Source organism: Dromiciops gliroides, chromosome 2, assembly GCF_019393635.1.
Source record: "Dromiciops gliroides isolate mDroGli1 chromosome 2, mDroGli1.pri, whole genome shotgun sequence".
In the NCBI taxonomy this organism is placed as follows: domain Eukaryota; kingdom Metazoa; phylum Chordata; class Mammalia; order Microbiotheria; family Microbiotheriidae; genus Dromiciops; species Dromiciops gliroides.
The window spans coordinates 232,817,293-232,834,338 of record NC_057862.1 but is presented as its reverse complement, the minus strand read 5'-3'; the positions used below and the strand labels follow the sequence as shown (position 1 = coordinate 232,834,338).

The 17,046-nt window shown below is 40.9% G+C and overlaps 1 protein-coding gene across 1 annotated transcript in view; it reads right to left on the bottom strand.

Annotated features, from left to right (window-relative positions):
- Positions 1 to 6,753: 6,753 nt before the first annotated feature.
- The window catches only part of ALKBH1 (alkB homolog 1, histone H2A dioxygenase), a 39,584-nt gene continuing 29,291 nt past the window's right edge, over positions 6,754 to 17,046 (bottom strand). Inside the window, exons 5-6 of the mRNA XM_043984185.1 lie at positions 11,336 to 11,529; positions 6,754 to 9,782 (exon numbers count right to left, since the gene is read on the bottom strand). Coding sequence (XP_043840120.1) covers positions 9,368 to 9,782; positions 11,336 to 11,529 — 609 coding nt within the window. The 3' untranslated portion in view covers positions 6,754 to 9,367. The remainder of the gene's footprint in view (positions 9,783 to 11,335; positions 11,530 to 17,046) is intronic.

Sequence of the window (17,046 nt, the reverse complement as noted above, 5' to 3'; positions counted from 1 at the left end):
CAACTCCAGGTATTTTCCATTGCTGTCCCCCATGACTAAAACACTCTCCTTCCTCTTCTCTGAGTTTTGACCTCTCTGGCTTCCTTTAAGTTCCAAGATTCCACTCTTTACAAGAAGCCTTTGCCAAGTGCCTTCCTTCTGTTAATTATTTCCTATTTATACTGAATAGAGCTTGCTTTGCATATATTTGTTTGCATATCATCTCCCCCCATAAGACTGTAAGCTGCTTGAGGGCAGGGACTCTTTTTTGCCTCTTTATGTCTCCCCAGCTCTTAGGACAGTACCTGGTACATCACAGGTGCATAATAAATATTTATTGACTGATTATAACAAAAATATTAAGCAAAAACATGCAATAAAATGCATACAACCTTCTGTCCTAGTAATCCCCTATTTCCCTGCCATAAGGGAGGAGGTCTTGTAATCCAACTCCATCAATTTACAGCTGAGGACACTGGGGACCCAGAGAGGTTAAATGAGGTCCCCAAGGTCAGATAGGGAGGTTGTTAAGGGATAAAGCTGGGTTTGAAACAGGTTTGGATATGAACTTCCAGATTCAATGTTTGTTCCACTGGACAATGAAAGTTGACTTTAAAGGTCCTTCCTTAGTTTTAAACTGGAATGGAGGTTTGGGACCCAGTGCTGGTTGCCGTCTGATTCTTGAAGTAAGCCTCTGAGGTCATTAGAGCAATTGTTATTACATTCCCATTTTATTGTTAGGAAAAGTTGAGGCTCAGAAAGGTAGTGTGACTAAACCAAGGTCTCTCCTCTAGTAAATATAAGACCAACATCTTCTTCATCCTGATTTAGTGCACTTTTCAGCACATCATGCTTCAACTCTAGAAATTTAAAATAAAAAAAAAATTCAGTGGGATTTACTTCTTTCTGTAGAGCAATTCTATATATCATCTGAAATACAGCAAATACCATAATGTGCTTAAAAATAATAATTCTTGGGGGCAGCTAGGTGGCGCAGTAGATAGAGCACCAGCCCTGGATTCAGGAGTACCTGAGACCCTTGACACTTACTAGCTGTGTGACTCTGGGCAAGTCACTTAACCCCAATTGCCTCACCCCCCCCAAAAAAAAAATTCTGCATGTTGGACAGACCATCTAAAGTCACATTTGCTATTTTACTAGGTATACAATACCTCACAAGCTAATGTGATTTAATCAATCAATTAACAAACATTTATTAAGCACCTAATATGTGCCAGACACTATGTCAAGCTCTGGGGACAACAGTGAAGTAGCTTACCCCTGAGCTAAGGAAGAAAGGATACATATGTGTGTGTGCATACACACAGTCACAAAAAAGATATAAGGTAATTTTGTGGGGGGAACAACTAGCAGCCCGGAGGAGCTGGGGAAGGCTTCATGCAGAAAGGTGGAATGTGAGCTGTGCGACAGTAAGAGCTCTAAGAGGTTGAGGTGATGAGGGAATGTGTTCTAGGCCCAGAGGATGGCCAGTGGTAAAGACACAGGCTGCTCATCATCATACACCAAGTCAGTAACAGGGTGGGACTACAAGCTGGACCTCCTGGTTCCTAGTTAAAACCTCTTTCTACTATACCATGCCAAGAGGTGTTTCTTATTATATCAAATTTTTATCTCTATTTATACACACTGGAACAGAATTGCATTCCTTTCACTGTCTAACAATCTGAAAATAATAAAATGATTCTTCTTCCTACAAGTAATGAAACTGCACATTTGGAATCTTATCACACTTCACTAACCTAGATGGGTCCCATTTATTCTGAATCAATGTGGTCTTATTAAATATTAAACTATTTACATTGAGTTAGGTCAGCCTAAGCACTTATCATGAAACATTAGAAAATAAGTAATACTTAAATTTGTATGTTCAATTGCCTAACTTAAATAAAATTATTTATCGAGGAGTAAGACATTTCCTTATAAATATATTTAATATATTCAATTCTTCTAACAGCAACGTATCTCCCAGGGTTGTTGGGAGGATCAAATAAGAGAATATTTATAAAGTGATCAACACAGTGACTGGGACAATAAATTTCCTCCCTCCCTCCCTTCCTTTAGCCCTCCCACATTCCTAGAACTTCACTCTTATTCAACCTCACTTCAACCAGTTATTTAAACTGGGGAAAAAAGGGAGACATTTTATAAACATGTATAAGTTATGATAAACATATGTAAGTTATAAACATATATAATATTTCATGAAATTTTCTTCAAGACTTCCATTGATTTTTTAAAAATTACCAAATGTTTGACTTCCTTTTAGTGATTTTTTTTCCCTTTTACATTGTTATGATTATTGTTTTCCTGGTTCTACTAATTTCATTCATACAAATCTTCTCATGTTTCTCTGAATCCCTCATATTAGTAATTTCTTACTATATAACATTTCATTAATACATGTTAATACACATGTAATAGGGTTTGTTTTTTTGTTTTGTTTACCAATTGATAAGACATTTCTTTTATTTACATTTTGCTTCTGGTTGTTTTCAGCCACAAAGATTGTTGTTGTTTTTGGTCCAGTGGCAAGATATATATCAGGACGCCTGGAGATGGCCCCAGATGTTTAAGGCAATTGGAGTTAAGAAACTTGCCCAGGGTCACATTGCTAGTATGTGAAGTGAGATTTGAACTCAGGGCCTCTTGACTCCAGGGCCAGTGCTCTATCCATCGCACCACCTAGCTACCCTGATAAAGATTGTAGTTCTTGTCCATATTGGATCTTTGTTTTGGGATTTTTGTTTTTGTTTTATAACTACCTTGTAGAATTACTGTATTTAGCAGTATGGACAGTTTAATTACTTTTCTTATTGAAATCCAGAATGGTGAGACCTCTTCATAGCTCCTCCATCAGTGTGCCCGTCTTCCCACAACCCCTTTAAGATTGATTCTTCTCATCTTGTCATCTTTACCAATTAGTTTGACACAAAGTGTCAAACCTTAGAGTTGTTTTAATTTGCATTTATTATTAGCAATTTGGATATTATTTATTTATTTAGTTAGTTTTTTTAGTGAGGCAATTGGAGTTAAGTGACTTGCCCAGGGTCACACAGATAGTAAGTGTTAACTGTCTGAGGCCGGATTTGAACCCAGGTACTCCTGACTCCAGGTCCCGTGCTCTTTCCACTGCACCACCTAGCTGCCCCTGGATATTTTTTTCAACAGTTCATAGTCGGCAATTCTTTTGAGAATTGTTTAGACTTTGACCACTTATCTGTTGAAGAATGGTTCTTGGTGCTTTGTATCAATTTTCTTGCCAAGACAATGACAATAGCCTCCTAATTGGTCTCCCTATTCCCAGTCTCTTCCCTCATTTATTCTCCTGAAGCTGCCAGATTTATTTTCCTAAGACACAAATAAAATAGATCATGTAACTCACCTGCTCAAATATCTTTAGGGGCTCCCCAATGCCTCTAGGATAAGACACAAACTTCTCACCATAGCCTCTAAATAACCTGAGCCTGTCTGAAAGCTACCAGATTTATTCCACATACTTTTCCTTCATTCAAGTTCTAGCCAAACTTTTGAACAAGTTATTATAAATTATATAATATGTAACATCATATGTATACCTATATAAAAATATATATATATGTATGTACACACATACCCCTATATCTATATCTATGTTAAGCCCATGCTTGGCATTCCATCTTCTCTCTGTGATTCCATACAGGCTGCCCTCATGGCTGAAATGGACTTCTCCTTTCCTTTCTCCTTTGAATTCTTAGCTTCCTTCAAAGCCTGTCCTGATTCCCCCTTGTTAAAGCAACCCTTCCACCTCAAACCTTCCTGTCTTTGTGTATACCTTCTATTTCTCAAGTAGAATATAAGTTCCCTGAAGATAAGAATAGTTTTCCATTTCTGGTGCCTAGAACAGTTGTTAATAAATATTTGGTTTTTAAAAAAATATTTGGTTTTTTTGTTTTGTTTTGATGAGGCAATTGGGGTTAAGTGACTTGCCCAGGGTCCCACAGCTAGTAAGTGTGTAAAGTGTCTGAGGTCAGATTTGAACTCAGGTACTCCTGAATCCAGGGCCAGTGCTCTATCCACTGTGCCACCTAGATGTCCCCCAAAATATTTGTTTTAATGGAAATACACTGCATACTTTTTGTTTTTAATCTTTCTATATCTAGGGCCTAACATACAGAACGTGCTTAAAACATGTTTGTTGGATTGAGTTAATTGAATCCAATTCCATAATTCTAATCCAAAGTCAGGATCTAGACACTGTGATTTCATTTGCTCTTTTCATTACAACCTTTGCAAAAGAAAGCATATGTATGCAGTGTCACATTCTCTTTCAGGCCCTGCTCCACCAACTCCATCATACTGAAATCAATAGCCATCTCTAGGGCTCCTTTCTGCCTCATTACCATTCTAATTTGCCTCAGCCAAATCCATCCAGGGTTTTAGACTTTTATTTTTTCTTACTCTAATAAACCGGCTTTTTAAAAAAAGATTAAGTAGAAGAAGAAAGAGGATAAGAACAGCTCTTATCTCATTGCAAAAAGAATAGAGAAAATGAGAAATTACTGAGGAGTGCTAGTCATTTTGTTGAGCCTCTATCCAGTTTGACAATCCATCTTCTCGTTCAGTTCCCAGAATCCTTCTAAGGAAAGTCAGCTCACAGCAGGGATAAGAGGCTGGAAGTGTAGGACAAGCAAGACAATCTGTTGAGGTTATTAGTACAGACTAATGGATGAATTCTTGTTGACAAGGAACCCTTCTGGCAAGAGATCAATCTAGGGAAACTCAAAAGACAGGTGACTTGTCTGTGGTGAATGGGCCTCTGGTGAGTGACTTCAATGTATATTGTCCCTCTGGATGGAGGCCATCCTGAGTGATCCTGATGTGTATCTTGCCACTGGACCCAGATAGTTCTGGAGAGAGAGTGAGGTTGGTGACCCTCGCATAGCCCTTCCTTACCTAAATCTAATTCACTGCAAGTTACAACATCACTTCTCCCAACATTCTGTAACAGCTATCCCACTGAGGACCCAACTGGCCTGTTCCAGTTGGATAAGAGCAAGTCCTTCCATTTTTCCTTTTTCCTCCCTTCCTTTCCTTTCCTCTTCCTTCCCTCTTTCCATGAAGGGAATCATAGCCTTTACGTGCTGGATTTCTTCTAAGGACCATTCCTTAAACCCAAGTAACTATGGCTCTCATTGATTGGCCAATAACAGGTCCCCGTCCAGGCCTCATTTGGCCAGTTTGGCCTCTTGATGGCTCCAAGTGGGTCTAAATAGCAATTGTTTTTCTTTTGGTCAGAAACCTAGAGGGTCTTCTTCCCCTCATTTATTCATTCATTCATTTATTTTTGACTAGGTAAAAGAGGCCAGCTTAATCACTGAATGGGCATTGCCACAGGCAAACTGAGACCTGTGAAAGGTTTTGGCCAAGGTCTCGCATTGCATCCAGGGCCATCTCCAGTCATCCTGTATATATCTTGCCACTGGACCCAGATGGCTCTGAAGGAGACAGTGAGGTTGGTGACTTTGCACAGCCCTCTCTCAAATCCAATTCACTGCAAGTCAAGACATCACCTCCCCAATATCATGGTCCCTGAGAGAGAATGAAGAACAAAACAAACAACAAACCTCCAGACACCACACACACACTGGCTGAACCAACATGTTTCAGGACCTTCCTGTAGTAGCATTATCATTCTTTCCTATGATGCAACCAGGTCCAATAGGACTTTTCATGAAAAGGAAAACTAAACTTTCTCTTTCGTTTAAGTCTAGGTTCCAGGAAATGGCTCATAGATAACTTATCCCATATTAAGGCTGACTTAAATCTGTAACTATATAGCTATACACATCTGAACAGGGGAAAAGGGTCACACTTTGATGTCTATGGTCAGAAATTATCCACTGTATTTTTTTCTTTGCCAATATCACCACTTCCTTATTTACAGCTACAAAAACAGATTATACTGTCATTCCTCAATTATTTTTAATAAGTCATGTTAGAAACACAGCTAACAACTCAAATAGTGTTGCACAGCTCTAGTGTTGCTAGCAGGTTGCCGCTATAAGGGGGGGTTTTAAAAGATCCCCCAGGTTCATTAAGCCCCATACGGGCCACCAATCTGTAAGGGCCAAACCCAATATGGGAAGAGTTAACTGGGAAGCTAGCTGCAATATTGGGACTCAGAAAACAACAGCGGACCTCTAGGTCCCAAGCTTCCTCTCTTCCACACTGCTCCCTCCCCAATTGTTTCTCCCAGACTGATAAGAAACGAGATTAAAAAGCCTCTTTTCAAAAAACAACCCAAAAAACAGGGTTTATTGATGAGAACAAATTTAGAAATAAGGACAAAGAAAAGCAGGAAATACGACCTGTAAACTTGCCCACTGGACTCAGCTGCTTCACCTTTAACTCTCTCTATCCCGCTGCATGTCTGCGTTTAACTCTCTCACCTGCCCCACCCCAACTCTCTCTCTCTTCTCTTCTCCTCCTTTTAACTCCAACCCCACCCCCAGAATAAAAAGCCCTTCTCTCACAGGAAACCCTTCTCTCACACACCCCAAGCTAATTCATTGGCACCCCTAGGGGCAGCACCCAAGGCTGGCTGGGGCATGGGGTTTCCTTGCATACCCCCGCTGGGCGGAGGGAGCCAGGGTGTGCCCTGGGGCAAAGAGAGCTTTGCGCGGTGTGTCCGAGGTTTTCTAATTTTAGCAAAAGATGGGGTCCCCAAATCACAATCAATTCTTACACCATTCAAAGATTCCAAGTAGGCAGCAATCGGTGGGTGAAGGCTTCTTTATTCATCTTCACAAAGATGGGTACTCTTCTGAATGTGTTGAAGAGTACACTGAAGTGAGGTCCCTTACCTCTATTTATACCCCTCAAGGGGTCCCCTCCAACCAGTCACATTATAGTATTTTACAATTCCTTATTTATTTACTATTCCCCTATCTACATACAGCATAACAATAACAACCAATCAAATTGTACCAAATGGACCAATCACAGTGCTAGAAACTAATCAGGTGGTACCAATCGACCAATCAGATTTTACAAACTACGATACCAGGCCATAACCTATTCTGGGCAAGAGTGTCAGTTCCTCCTTAGAACAATGCTGTATTAACATACATAACTCTTCAAGAAAGAAAACCTAACTTGGGATTTAACCAATCAGATTGCTCCATTAATCAACCAATCAGATTGCAGCCATAGGCTCCAACCCTATTCTGGGCAAGAATGTCCCCATTCCCTACTAAAACAGTGCTTGTATAAACATAACCTGTCAAAACAAAACCTAAGTCAGGGCTTGAACTCCAAGTCACATGGGCATCACCTTGGGCCCCTCAAGGTGAACTTCCAGCCCAGCCTGACTCCCACAAAACCCAGGACCTGTTCTAGGCCCTGCTCGGGCCTAAGGTCCAGGAGTCTCAGCTCCTCAGAGCCTCATGTGCCAGGCGGCCCCCTACTGGGAGGTTTGGCCAACAATGTGGTAGGGCCTGAAACCAGACTCACTCTCTGCCTTTAGGGTTCTGAGAAGAGTCCAAATATAGTCTTTTCTCTCAGTCAGGAGAGGATCATCTGACATTAGCATTAAGAAGAAATCTGACTACAGAGCATACAGCAAATGTAAACTTAAATGTATCTGAAATGCAGATAATACATTTCATGCATCAGACCTTTGCACAAACAGGTAGGCTGGGATATTCCCCATGCTATAATAGCAATAAAACTGTATTGGTATAACATGTTTCTATTGAGGAATATCAGTAACTATGCTACTGTAATTTCTCATTTAAACCACTCCCTATTTTAAATTCTGCATTTTTCTACCCCAACCACTTCATAAACTATGTCTATATCCTGACCCTATTGGCTTAAAGCTGTTTATTAGGGGTGGCCAAAACTTAGTTACAGGCCATAAGCTGGCCTATGACAACATTTTCGATAACTTCTGGAATGCACCAAAACCCATCAAGACAACTGCAAAAAAAAAAAAAATCAACAAAAATTTTTGCAACTATCACCACACCTTTACAAGGATGATAGCAAACATTTCCTTTTTATAAATGAAAAAATGCAGGCACAGGGATGAAGTAACTTGATTGATATTATAGTGAGTTGCATCAGTGGGAGTAAAAGATTAAAGCCCAGTGCCTGGAGCATTTCCCAAGCTGTCTCCTAACATAAGAATCCAGCCACTGCAGGATATCAAGTGATATTCCCTCCCATGTGAGGGCATCACAAAGAGAAGTCAATGCACTAGTAACAAGGCAGCCAAGTGTTTAGGAAGCAGCCAGAGGTCTCTAGCAGCCTGAAAACAGAAAATAGCTATGTAGGAAAAAAATTCCAGACATACAAACCCTTCAAGACAGATAGTGATCTTTAATTTAAAACAGTTTATTCACGGAGAAAAGTGATAGGACACCCTTTGGACTTGGAATTTCACACTAATGATTAAAACTTCATTTAAAAGGCTGATAGAGAAGAGTTGGAAGTCCTAAAGAAAAAGTGTTTTTAAAAAAACCTGCTGTTTCCTTTACTCGGAATAAATATATTTACCTCTTGGTCAAGAAAGATAGCTACTGATTAATTTCTTTTTTTGGTGGATAAGATTTATAGCTTCACTGTTTGGTGTGTGCACCATTGTCCTTTGAAAAACCAGAACAGGAGTTCTGGATGGGGAGATGGAAGGGGAAATCAAGGCATAATCTAAATAGGTAAGAAGATGGGATGAAGGATGGTACAGGGTCAGATTTTTCTGTGGTTTCCAGATAGAGTGGGTCAATCTCTCACCAACAATTCATGTTTATCTAAGCCTGCGGCATCTAAAAGTCCCACAAACATGAAAGTTAACCTGTGCCATCATGATCGGAAATAACAGCAGAGGACCAGCCATGAAGGGAAGCCTGTTTTTTGAATGCTTTCTCCATGGACAACTGTGGCAAGTTGGGCTGAATTCAAGCTCATGAGCTGGTAAGGAGTGCATACCATGTGTCAAGTCTTTTTTTTTCCTTTTTGGTGGGGCAATGGGGGTTAAGTGACTTGCCCAGGGTCACACAGCTAGTAAGTGTCAAGTGTCAGAGGCTGGATTTGAACTCAAGTCCTCCTGAATCCAGGGCCGGTGCTCTATCCACTGCGCCACCTAGCTGCCCCCCTGTCAAGTCTTATGGAACAAGAACAAGGGAGCTTTTCATAAGTGACAAACCAGGACGTTTTTTGTCCCCAAAAGGTTTTCACAGCCCTAGTGCCATCAATGATGAACTGGTCTCTGTTTCTTGTTTTGTTTGTTTTTAGTGAAAGGTTCACACAGCTTCAGATGAATCTCCTGGCAATACAAACTGTGACTGTTGATTACAGGACCTGCCTAAGAGTTTGGGTTGCCCAAATCTCAACTGTTAGGGTTCATCCTGGGCCGCTTTGCTTCATTATTTTTATCATTGAGGTGGCAAGAACTTTCACTAGTGGTCTCGGTTTCTTTGTCCTCCCAGTCCTGGCCAGTGGCTAGCACTTGCCGCACAGTCATGTTGACCCGAGCTGTTTGCAGATAGTTGGCACACACCTGCCAGTCCTCCACAGAACAGGGTTCTACAACTGAATCTGCAGGTAAAGCTTCTGGTAGTGGTACCTCCAGGCAACGAGGCAGGCTTGTCCCATCAAAATTTGGGAGGACTCGTGGGACAGCGTGGTTCAACAGGCGGCTGAATCCTGACATCACCATGATGTCTCCACTATGCATAAACATGGCCGTGGGGACTTCATCTCTTTTGAGACCACCCAGAAGAAAGATGGCAGACTGTCCAAAGCTACAAAAAAGTACAGGAAAAGCAATAATGAATTCTAGCTATTGATGGCAAAGTTATTCCTAATTAGCTATGTTACTACAATTTCCCTTAATTTGGATCATTCCCTAATTTAAATTCTGCACTTTTCTACTCCAACTACTCCATAAACTGTGTCAACATCCTGCCCTAATGGCTTAAAGCCTCTCATTAGGGGTGTCCAAAAATTGTTATACAGTATAGACCATAAACTGATCTGTAACAGTATCTTTAATAGCCCCTGGGATGCAGCAAACTCATCTACACCACAACAAAAACCAACACATTAATAAATTGCTAATTATAAATTTTAAAATGACTGATTATATTATTTGCTGGTATATTTTTATTGATTTAAGTATTTTAATAACAATCACTCAAATATTTTAACTTTAATCTTTTTTTTTCCATTTTAGGCATAATTATTGAGGTTTAAGGTACAAGCAATTATATTTTAAGTTCTGTTCCAGCACTTATACATAATAGAAAATCCAGACAAATCTCTGCTGTCTGAGGACTGGCCTTTTTAAGTTCAGAAAGGCTGGCCACAAGGTGATGACCATTTTTTTTTTTGGGGGGCGGGACAATGAGGGTTAAGTGACTTGCCCAGGGTCACACAGCTAGTAAGTGTTAAGTGTCTGAGGTCACATTTGAAACCAGGTCCTCCTGAATCCAAGGCCAGTGCTTTATTTATCCACTACACCATCTAGCTGCCCCCTAAATAATTTCTGGGGTTTTTTTTGTTTGTTTTTGGCAGGGCAATGAGGGTTAAGTGACTTGCCCAGGGTCACACAGCTAATAAGTGTCAATCCTCGGGGGCCGGATTTGAACTTAGGTCCTTCTGAATCCAGGGCTGGTGCTTTATCGACTGCACCACCTAGCTGCCTGGTGATGATCATTTTCACAGAGTGAGTGTGGTCTCTATCAGTTGAAGTAGTACGCACATCAATGAAATCACATATTCTTGACTTACTCCAGTAAGTGGGGGAAAAAAAGAGAATTAATTTACACAAACTGAAACCTAATTTTTAGGGACACTAGGATAGTGGCCTGTTACTTTTCCATTAACTTACACTAAGAGGTTAGAAAGCTCTGTTTTATGCTATGCTACTGCAGTGTTCTATAGAGCCCTTGGCACTATATTTCAGTCACAAGAATTAGTCCTAATGTAACTTAAAGAGAGCTTAACTAACTGTACAGCGGTCATCTCTCCACAAAGCCTGAGAGAAATTCATTTCACCTCTGTCTGGCCCTTCAGAGGTCTTTTTTTTTTTTTGAGGGGCAGTGAGGATTAAGTGACTATCCCAGGGTCACACAGCTAGTAAGTGTCAAGTGTCTGAGGCTGGATTTGAACTCCCTCCTGAATCCAGGGCCGGTCCTTTATCTACTGCGCCACCTAGCTGCCCTGCTTCAGAGGTCTTGAAAGGAAAGATCATTATGGAGTTAAACATTAAACACCACTTAATAACCTAGCTGCTTAGCTTAAACAAGCTTTAGAAAAAAGGATAATCCCAAACCTCCTTCTTCAGATTTATTACCTAAAGGACAGGAGAGGCTTGCTGTGATCTAGTTCTGATCTGTCAACATGGATCCCCAGTGTAGAGTCTAATCGATAGTAATTGAGGATTCCTGCCTCAGCCTTGAAGTCCCGAAATCCACATGCAGCGGCTACTTGTTCTGAGAGGTAAGCCAGGTCTGGGGGAAAAGGTGTGTAGTGATCAGCTGAATATGTCTTTGAAAGAAATAGAAGGAAAGAAAAAAAAAAGACAAAAAATTTAGGAAAAAAGAAAATCATTGCTTTTTATCACTTAGCACAGTAAAACACTCTATGCCAGTACTAACCTTCTTCTTCTTCTTTTTTTTAATACTAATATTCTTGCATGTCAAGCCCTGGCTAATGCGCTAATACTCTGATGTGGCTGGCTCTTAAGGGTTATAAAGGCAGTTCAAACACCACAGTTTGTTATGTTTTTGGTTTCTCAGCCTGTGAAAAAAGCTGTGTAACTTGCAGTAATGTATTCCGCTGGGCAGCCAGCAACAGCTCAAAGTCTACTTTGCATTTTGGCTACCGGATTATTATTAAGGGAGATATCTTTAAGTATTTTCTTCCCCTAAGCTGGTTCTGAATTGATACCACTAAGTAAGCCACCACTTCCAGCACCAACAATACCTCAGATCCCTTTTCCTTAAAAAATCTAAGTTTTTGTCATGCCCTCTCTTGTCATAAGACCTTTGTGATTTGACAATTCAGGAATATGCCAAGGCTGTAGCTTTGATGAAAACTTCAACCTCATATTTTGCTCTGCTGAAATAGAGCTAAAGCCTACCTTGGTTAAGTATATATCTACAGCCTCCTGAGAGACTGCTGTTGTAGGAATTGACTGTGATTTGGGGGACCCCATCTTTGGCTAAAATTAGAAAGCCTTGGGTGTGCCCTGCATGGCTCCTCCCCCCCCACGTCCTGCTCAGCGTGGGGTATGCATGGAAAACCCGGGCACGCCCCAGCTCCCTCTGCCAAGTGGGGGTAAGCAGGGAAACCCTGTACCCCAGCTGGCCTTGGGCACCACCCCTAGGAGTGTCAACGAATTAGCTTGGGGTGTGTGGGTGGTCGGCTTGGGTTTCCTGTGAGAGAAGGGTTTTTTATTTTGGGGGTAGAGAAGAGGGGGTGTGGAGACGTGGAGATGTAGGAGGAGGAGACAAGAGAGGGAGAGAGAGAGAGAGAAGAGTTCACATCAGCAGACAAGAAAGTTAAACGCGGACAAGCAGGGGGATAGATGCAAAGCAGCTGAGTCTGGTGGGAAAGTTTACAGGTCATATTTCCTGCTTTTCTGTGTCCTTATTTCTAAATTTATTCTCATCAATAAACCCTGTTCCCTTTTTGTTTTTATGAAAAGAGGCTTTTTAATCTCATTTCTCATCAGCCTGGGAGAAACAGCTGGGGAACTTTTAAAACCCACCTTACACTGTCTTGTTCAGGTACTCCTTCCCTTTGACCCCTGTTTCCTAGCCAACTCCAAATATGATTAGGAAGACTAAGTTTGATGAAAGGTAGAATATTTTAGAAAAGCATCTTCTTGAGCCACTGGCAAGGTTAAAAGAAAAGATACAAAAGCGTATTGAAGTCATTTTAGCTGCTTTGAGAAACATGTGCCATTAGTTTGCTATTGGCCTAAAGAAATACATTCAGGCCAAAGCTGTTATTCTGTCTAACCTGCCAGCAGCCTGGTAACAGACACCTGGGAACTGCTAAAGATATGAGATAAAAATGGGCTTCCTAATCATATATTTTCTTTTTCTTTCTTTCTTTTTTTGGTGGGGCAATTGGGGTTAAGTGACTTGCCCAAGGTAACACAGCTACTAAGTGTTAAGTGTCTGATGCTGGATTTGAACTCAGGTCCTCCTGACTCCAGGGTTGGTGCTCTATCCACTGCGCCACCTAGCTGCCCCCCTAATCATGAGAATGCTTTATGGCGCTACATAAATGTGAGACAGAAAATACATTATTATTCTTTTTATTTTAACAGATGAATAAGCTGAGGCTTGGCTGAGAAAATTAGTCCAAAGTTAACCTAATAAGTAGCAAAGATAGGACTTGAACCCAGCACGTATGACTCCACACTCAGCACTCTTTCCATTAAACAAGACTCTGCCCTTTTTACCCAGGAGAGACAATGAATGGGACAGAAGTTGCTTTTCTTAAGTCTCTGATTTGAGATGTTTCAGAATAGGGAGACATTTCAGCTGTGCCTTTCTCTCCTTACCCACAATAATACTGAAGAAAGATTATTGCCTAAAAAAAATCAGCCTTTCCTCTTCTCCCCTTTTTATTTATTTTTTTTTGCAAGGGGCAATTGGGGTTAAGTGACTTGCCCAGGGTTACACAGCCAGTAAGTGTTAAATGTCTGAAGCTGGATTTGAACTCAGGTCCTCCTGAATCCAGGGCCAGTGCTCTATCCACTGCGCCACCTAGCTGTCTCCTCTTCTGCCCTTTTTAAAAGATCTTGGATTAGGTGAGGCCACAAGGGGACTTAGAAGGTTTCTGTCCCTTAATAAGCCCCACAAAAGTACAGATTTTGCTGTTTAAGATGCCTCTGCTAGAGTAACTCTTATCACTTAGGTCCTTCTCCTCACCCAACATCACTGTGCTGGCTTATTCTTTTCATCCTCTCTGTCCAATCCTTCATAGTCTCTTGGCAATTTCTCTTCTTATTTCCTAATGAATGCAAATTTCCAGAACTTTGAGGAAGAGATTAGTGTGATCTTCAACTAAAGAGAAAATTACCAGGTTCCTCATCCTTACAAAGAAGGGCTGTATGGCTGGTATTTTCTTTCTTTTCTTTTCTTTTTCTTTTTGGTGAGGCAACTGGGGTTAAGTGACTTGCCCAGGGTCACACAGCTAGTAAGTGTCAAGGGTCTGAGGTCGGATTTGAACTCAGGTCCTCCCGAATCCAGGGCTGGTGCTCAATCCACTGTGCCACTTAGCTGCCCCTGGCTGGTATTTTCTAAGTGGTACCTAGCATACTTCAGAACATTTGATAAATGTGGAAAAAGAATTTGGATTAACTAAAAGGATCTGAGACTGAAGAGCTTCACAGAAACATTGGCTGGTGGAGAACAAGTAGAGTCCACAGGTATACTCTATAGCCCTCTTCCTTAAAATGTCTCCTATTTGGCAGTAAACACACCGTGGCACTGTGTCAGTGGATACTGTGGTAAAAAAGGGAAGTTTTAGCTTAATCATTTGAGAGTTGAGCACATGCTACTGAAGCGGCTTTTGAAGGACCGCCCCTTTTGGAGTGGAGACTGTGCTGTACTTCCCAGACGCCAACTTAAAAGTGAGAGTAGAATGGAAGTTTGCTCTCTGTATCACACACTCTGGCTTGACAGCCCATGCTTTGGTGATTGGCTCTGGTTCTCGGCCTGGCAGGCAGTTTTGGGATTCGGTGAGTTTTATAAAAGAATATAGACTAAGCTTAGATCTAGGATTATTCATTTGTATTTCTACTTTCCTATTTCCCTAGGTATCACCTGTTTGTTGTCTAAACAATAAAGGCTAATCCCTCACTGATTAAAGCTCAGAGGCTTCTTTTTCTTAGTGGTCTGGGAGATATATAAGGGAAAAATTAAAAGGGGAGTTTAATGATCTTATATCCAATTTTAAATCTCACAATATAGAGGATAGAGTTTTCTCAAACATAAGCCTATATGTGAGAAGAAACCAGTGCCTGGAAAAATGTTTTATTTGCTAATCTGGAACATTACCAATAGTGGTACATCCTTTCTTATCACCCTGTCCATGCTAAATGAAACTGGCACAAGGGGTATTTTGAATATCACTTGTTCTTGTAATCACACAGAAGAAAAACAGAGAAAAGGCACTCCTTATGGACAGGGTGAGGATTGATTAATCAGTCAACAAGTATTTATTGAGTACATATCCTATGTGATTGGAATAAAAGGAAAAATTTAAAAACAGTAATCCTTAAAAAATATTACATTCTAATAGGGAACACAATATGTATACAAATAAGCATACAGAAAACTGAGAGTAGAGGGAAGGTAACCTTAGAGGGGAAGGTACTAATGGCTGGGGGAACCAGGAAAGGTCTTCTACAGAAAGTGGTAGTAGAGCTTAATCTTGAAGAAAAGAGAGATTCTAAGAACTGGAGATGATGAAGAAGAGCATTCCAAGCATGGGAAATAGCAAGTGAAGAGGGGGGCGGTTAGGTGGCGCAGTGGATAAAACACCACCCCTGGATTCAGGAGTACCTGAGTTCAAATCCAGCCTGAGACACTTGACACTTACTAGCTGTGAGACCCTGGGCAAGTCACTTAACCCCCATTGCCCCACAAAAATAAAATAAAATGAAGTGAACAGGCACAGAGATGAGGGATGAAGTGTCCTGTGTGAATAACAAGTATGCCTGTGCTACCAAGTACATGGAGTAGGACAATGTGAGAAAAGATCAGAAGAACTTTAACTGCCAAACAAAGGACTTTCAATTTGATCCTAGAGGTAATAGGGAGCCATGGGATCTTCTTGAGTAGAGGAGATCATAGGGTCAGACCTAAGCTTTAGAGAAAAACAATCACATGTGGTGATGCAGGCCTGTACCAGGGTGGAGATTTCATGAGTACAGAGAAGGGGATACAGCCAACAGATGTTGTGATGGTCAATATGACAAGACTGCCAACAGAATGGATATGTGGGGAGAAGATGAGTATGGCACTGTGGATCCTGGTTGTCTGGGAGGATAGTAGTGCCTTTGAGGGTGAGAAGTGTAGAAGAGGTGTCAGTTAACAGAGAAAGATTACCAATATAAGGTCAAAATAGATAAATGACTCAGACATAAAGGGTGATATCATAAGTAAATTAGAGGAAAATATACTGGTTAGATCTATGGATAAGGGAAGAATTTCTGACCCAACATGAGAAAGGGAACATCACAGTAGATAAAATGGATAAGTTGGGGTTTTTTTTGATGAGGCATTTGGGGTTAAATGACTTGCCCAGGGTCACACAGCTAGTAAGTGTCAATCGTGTGAGGCAGGATTTTAACTCAGGTACTCTTGACTCCAGGGACGGTGCTCTATCCACTGCACCACCTAGCTGCCCCTAAAATGGATAATTTTGATCATAAGAAATTAAAAAAACTTTTGCACAAAAACTAATGTGGCTGGGGAAGCTAGGTGGCGCAGTAGAAAGAGCACCGGCCCTGGATTCAGGAGTACCTGAGTACAAATCCGGCCTCAGACACTTAACACTTACTAGCTGTGTGACCCTGGGCAAGTCACTTAACCCCAACTGCCTCACCAAAACAAACAAACAAACAAAAAACTAATGTGGCCAAAATTAGAAGGAAAACAGAAAACTGGGAAAAATTTTTACAGCAAGTTTCTCTAATAAAGGCCTCATTTCTCAAATATATTTAGGGAACTGAGCCAAATTTGTAAAAATAAGAGCCATTCCCGAGTTGATAAATGTCCAAAGGACATGAATAGGTAATCTTCAGAAGAAATCAAAGCTATCAATAGGGAGATGAAAACATGTTCTAAATCACTTTTTTTTTTTTTGCAAGGCAATGGGGGTTAAGTGACTTGCCCAGGGCCACACAGCTAGTAAGTGTCAAGTGTCTGAGGCCAGATTTGAACTCAGGTACTCCTGAATCCAGGGCTGGTTCTTTATCCACTGCACCACCTATCTGCCCCCCTAAATCACTTTTGATTAGAGAAATACAAATTAAAACAA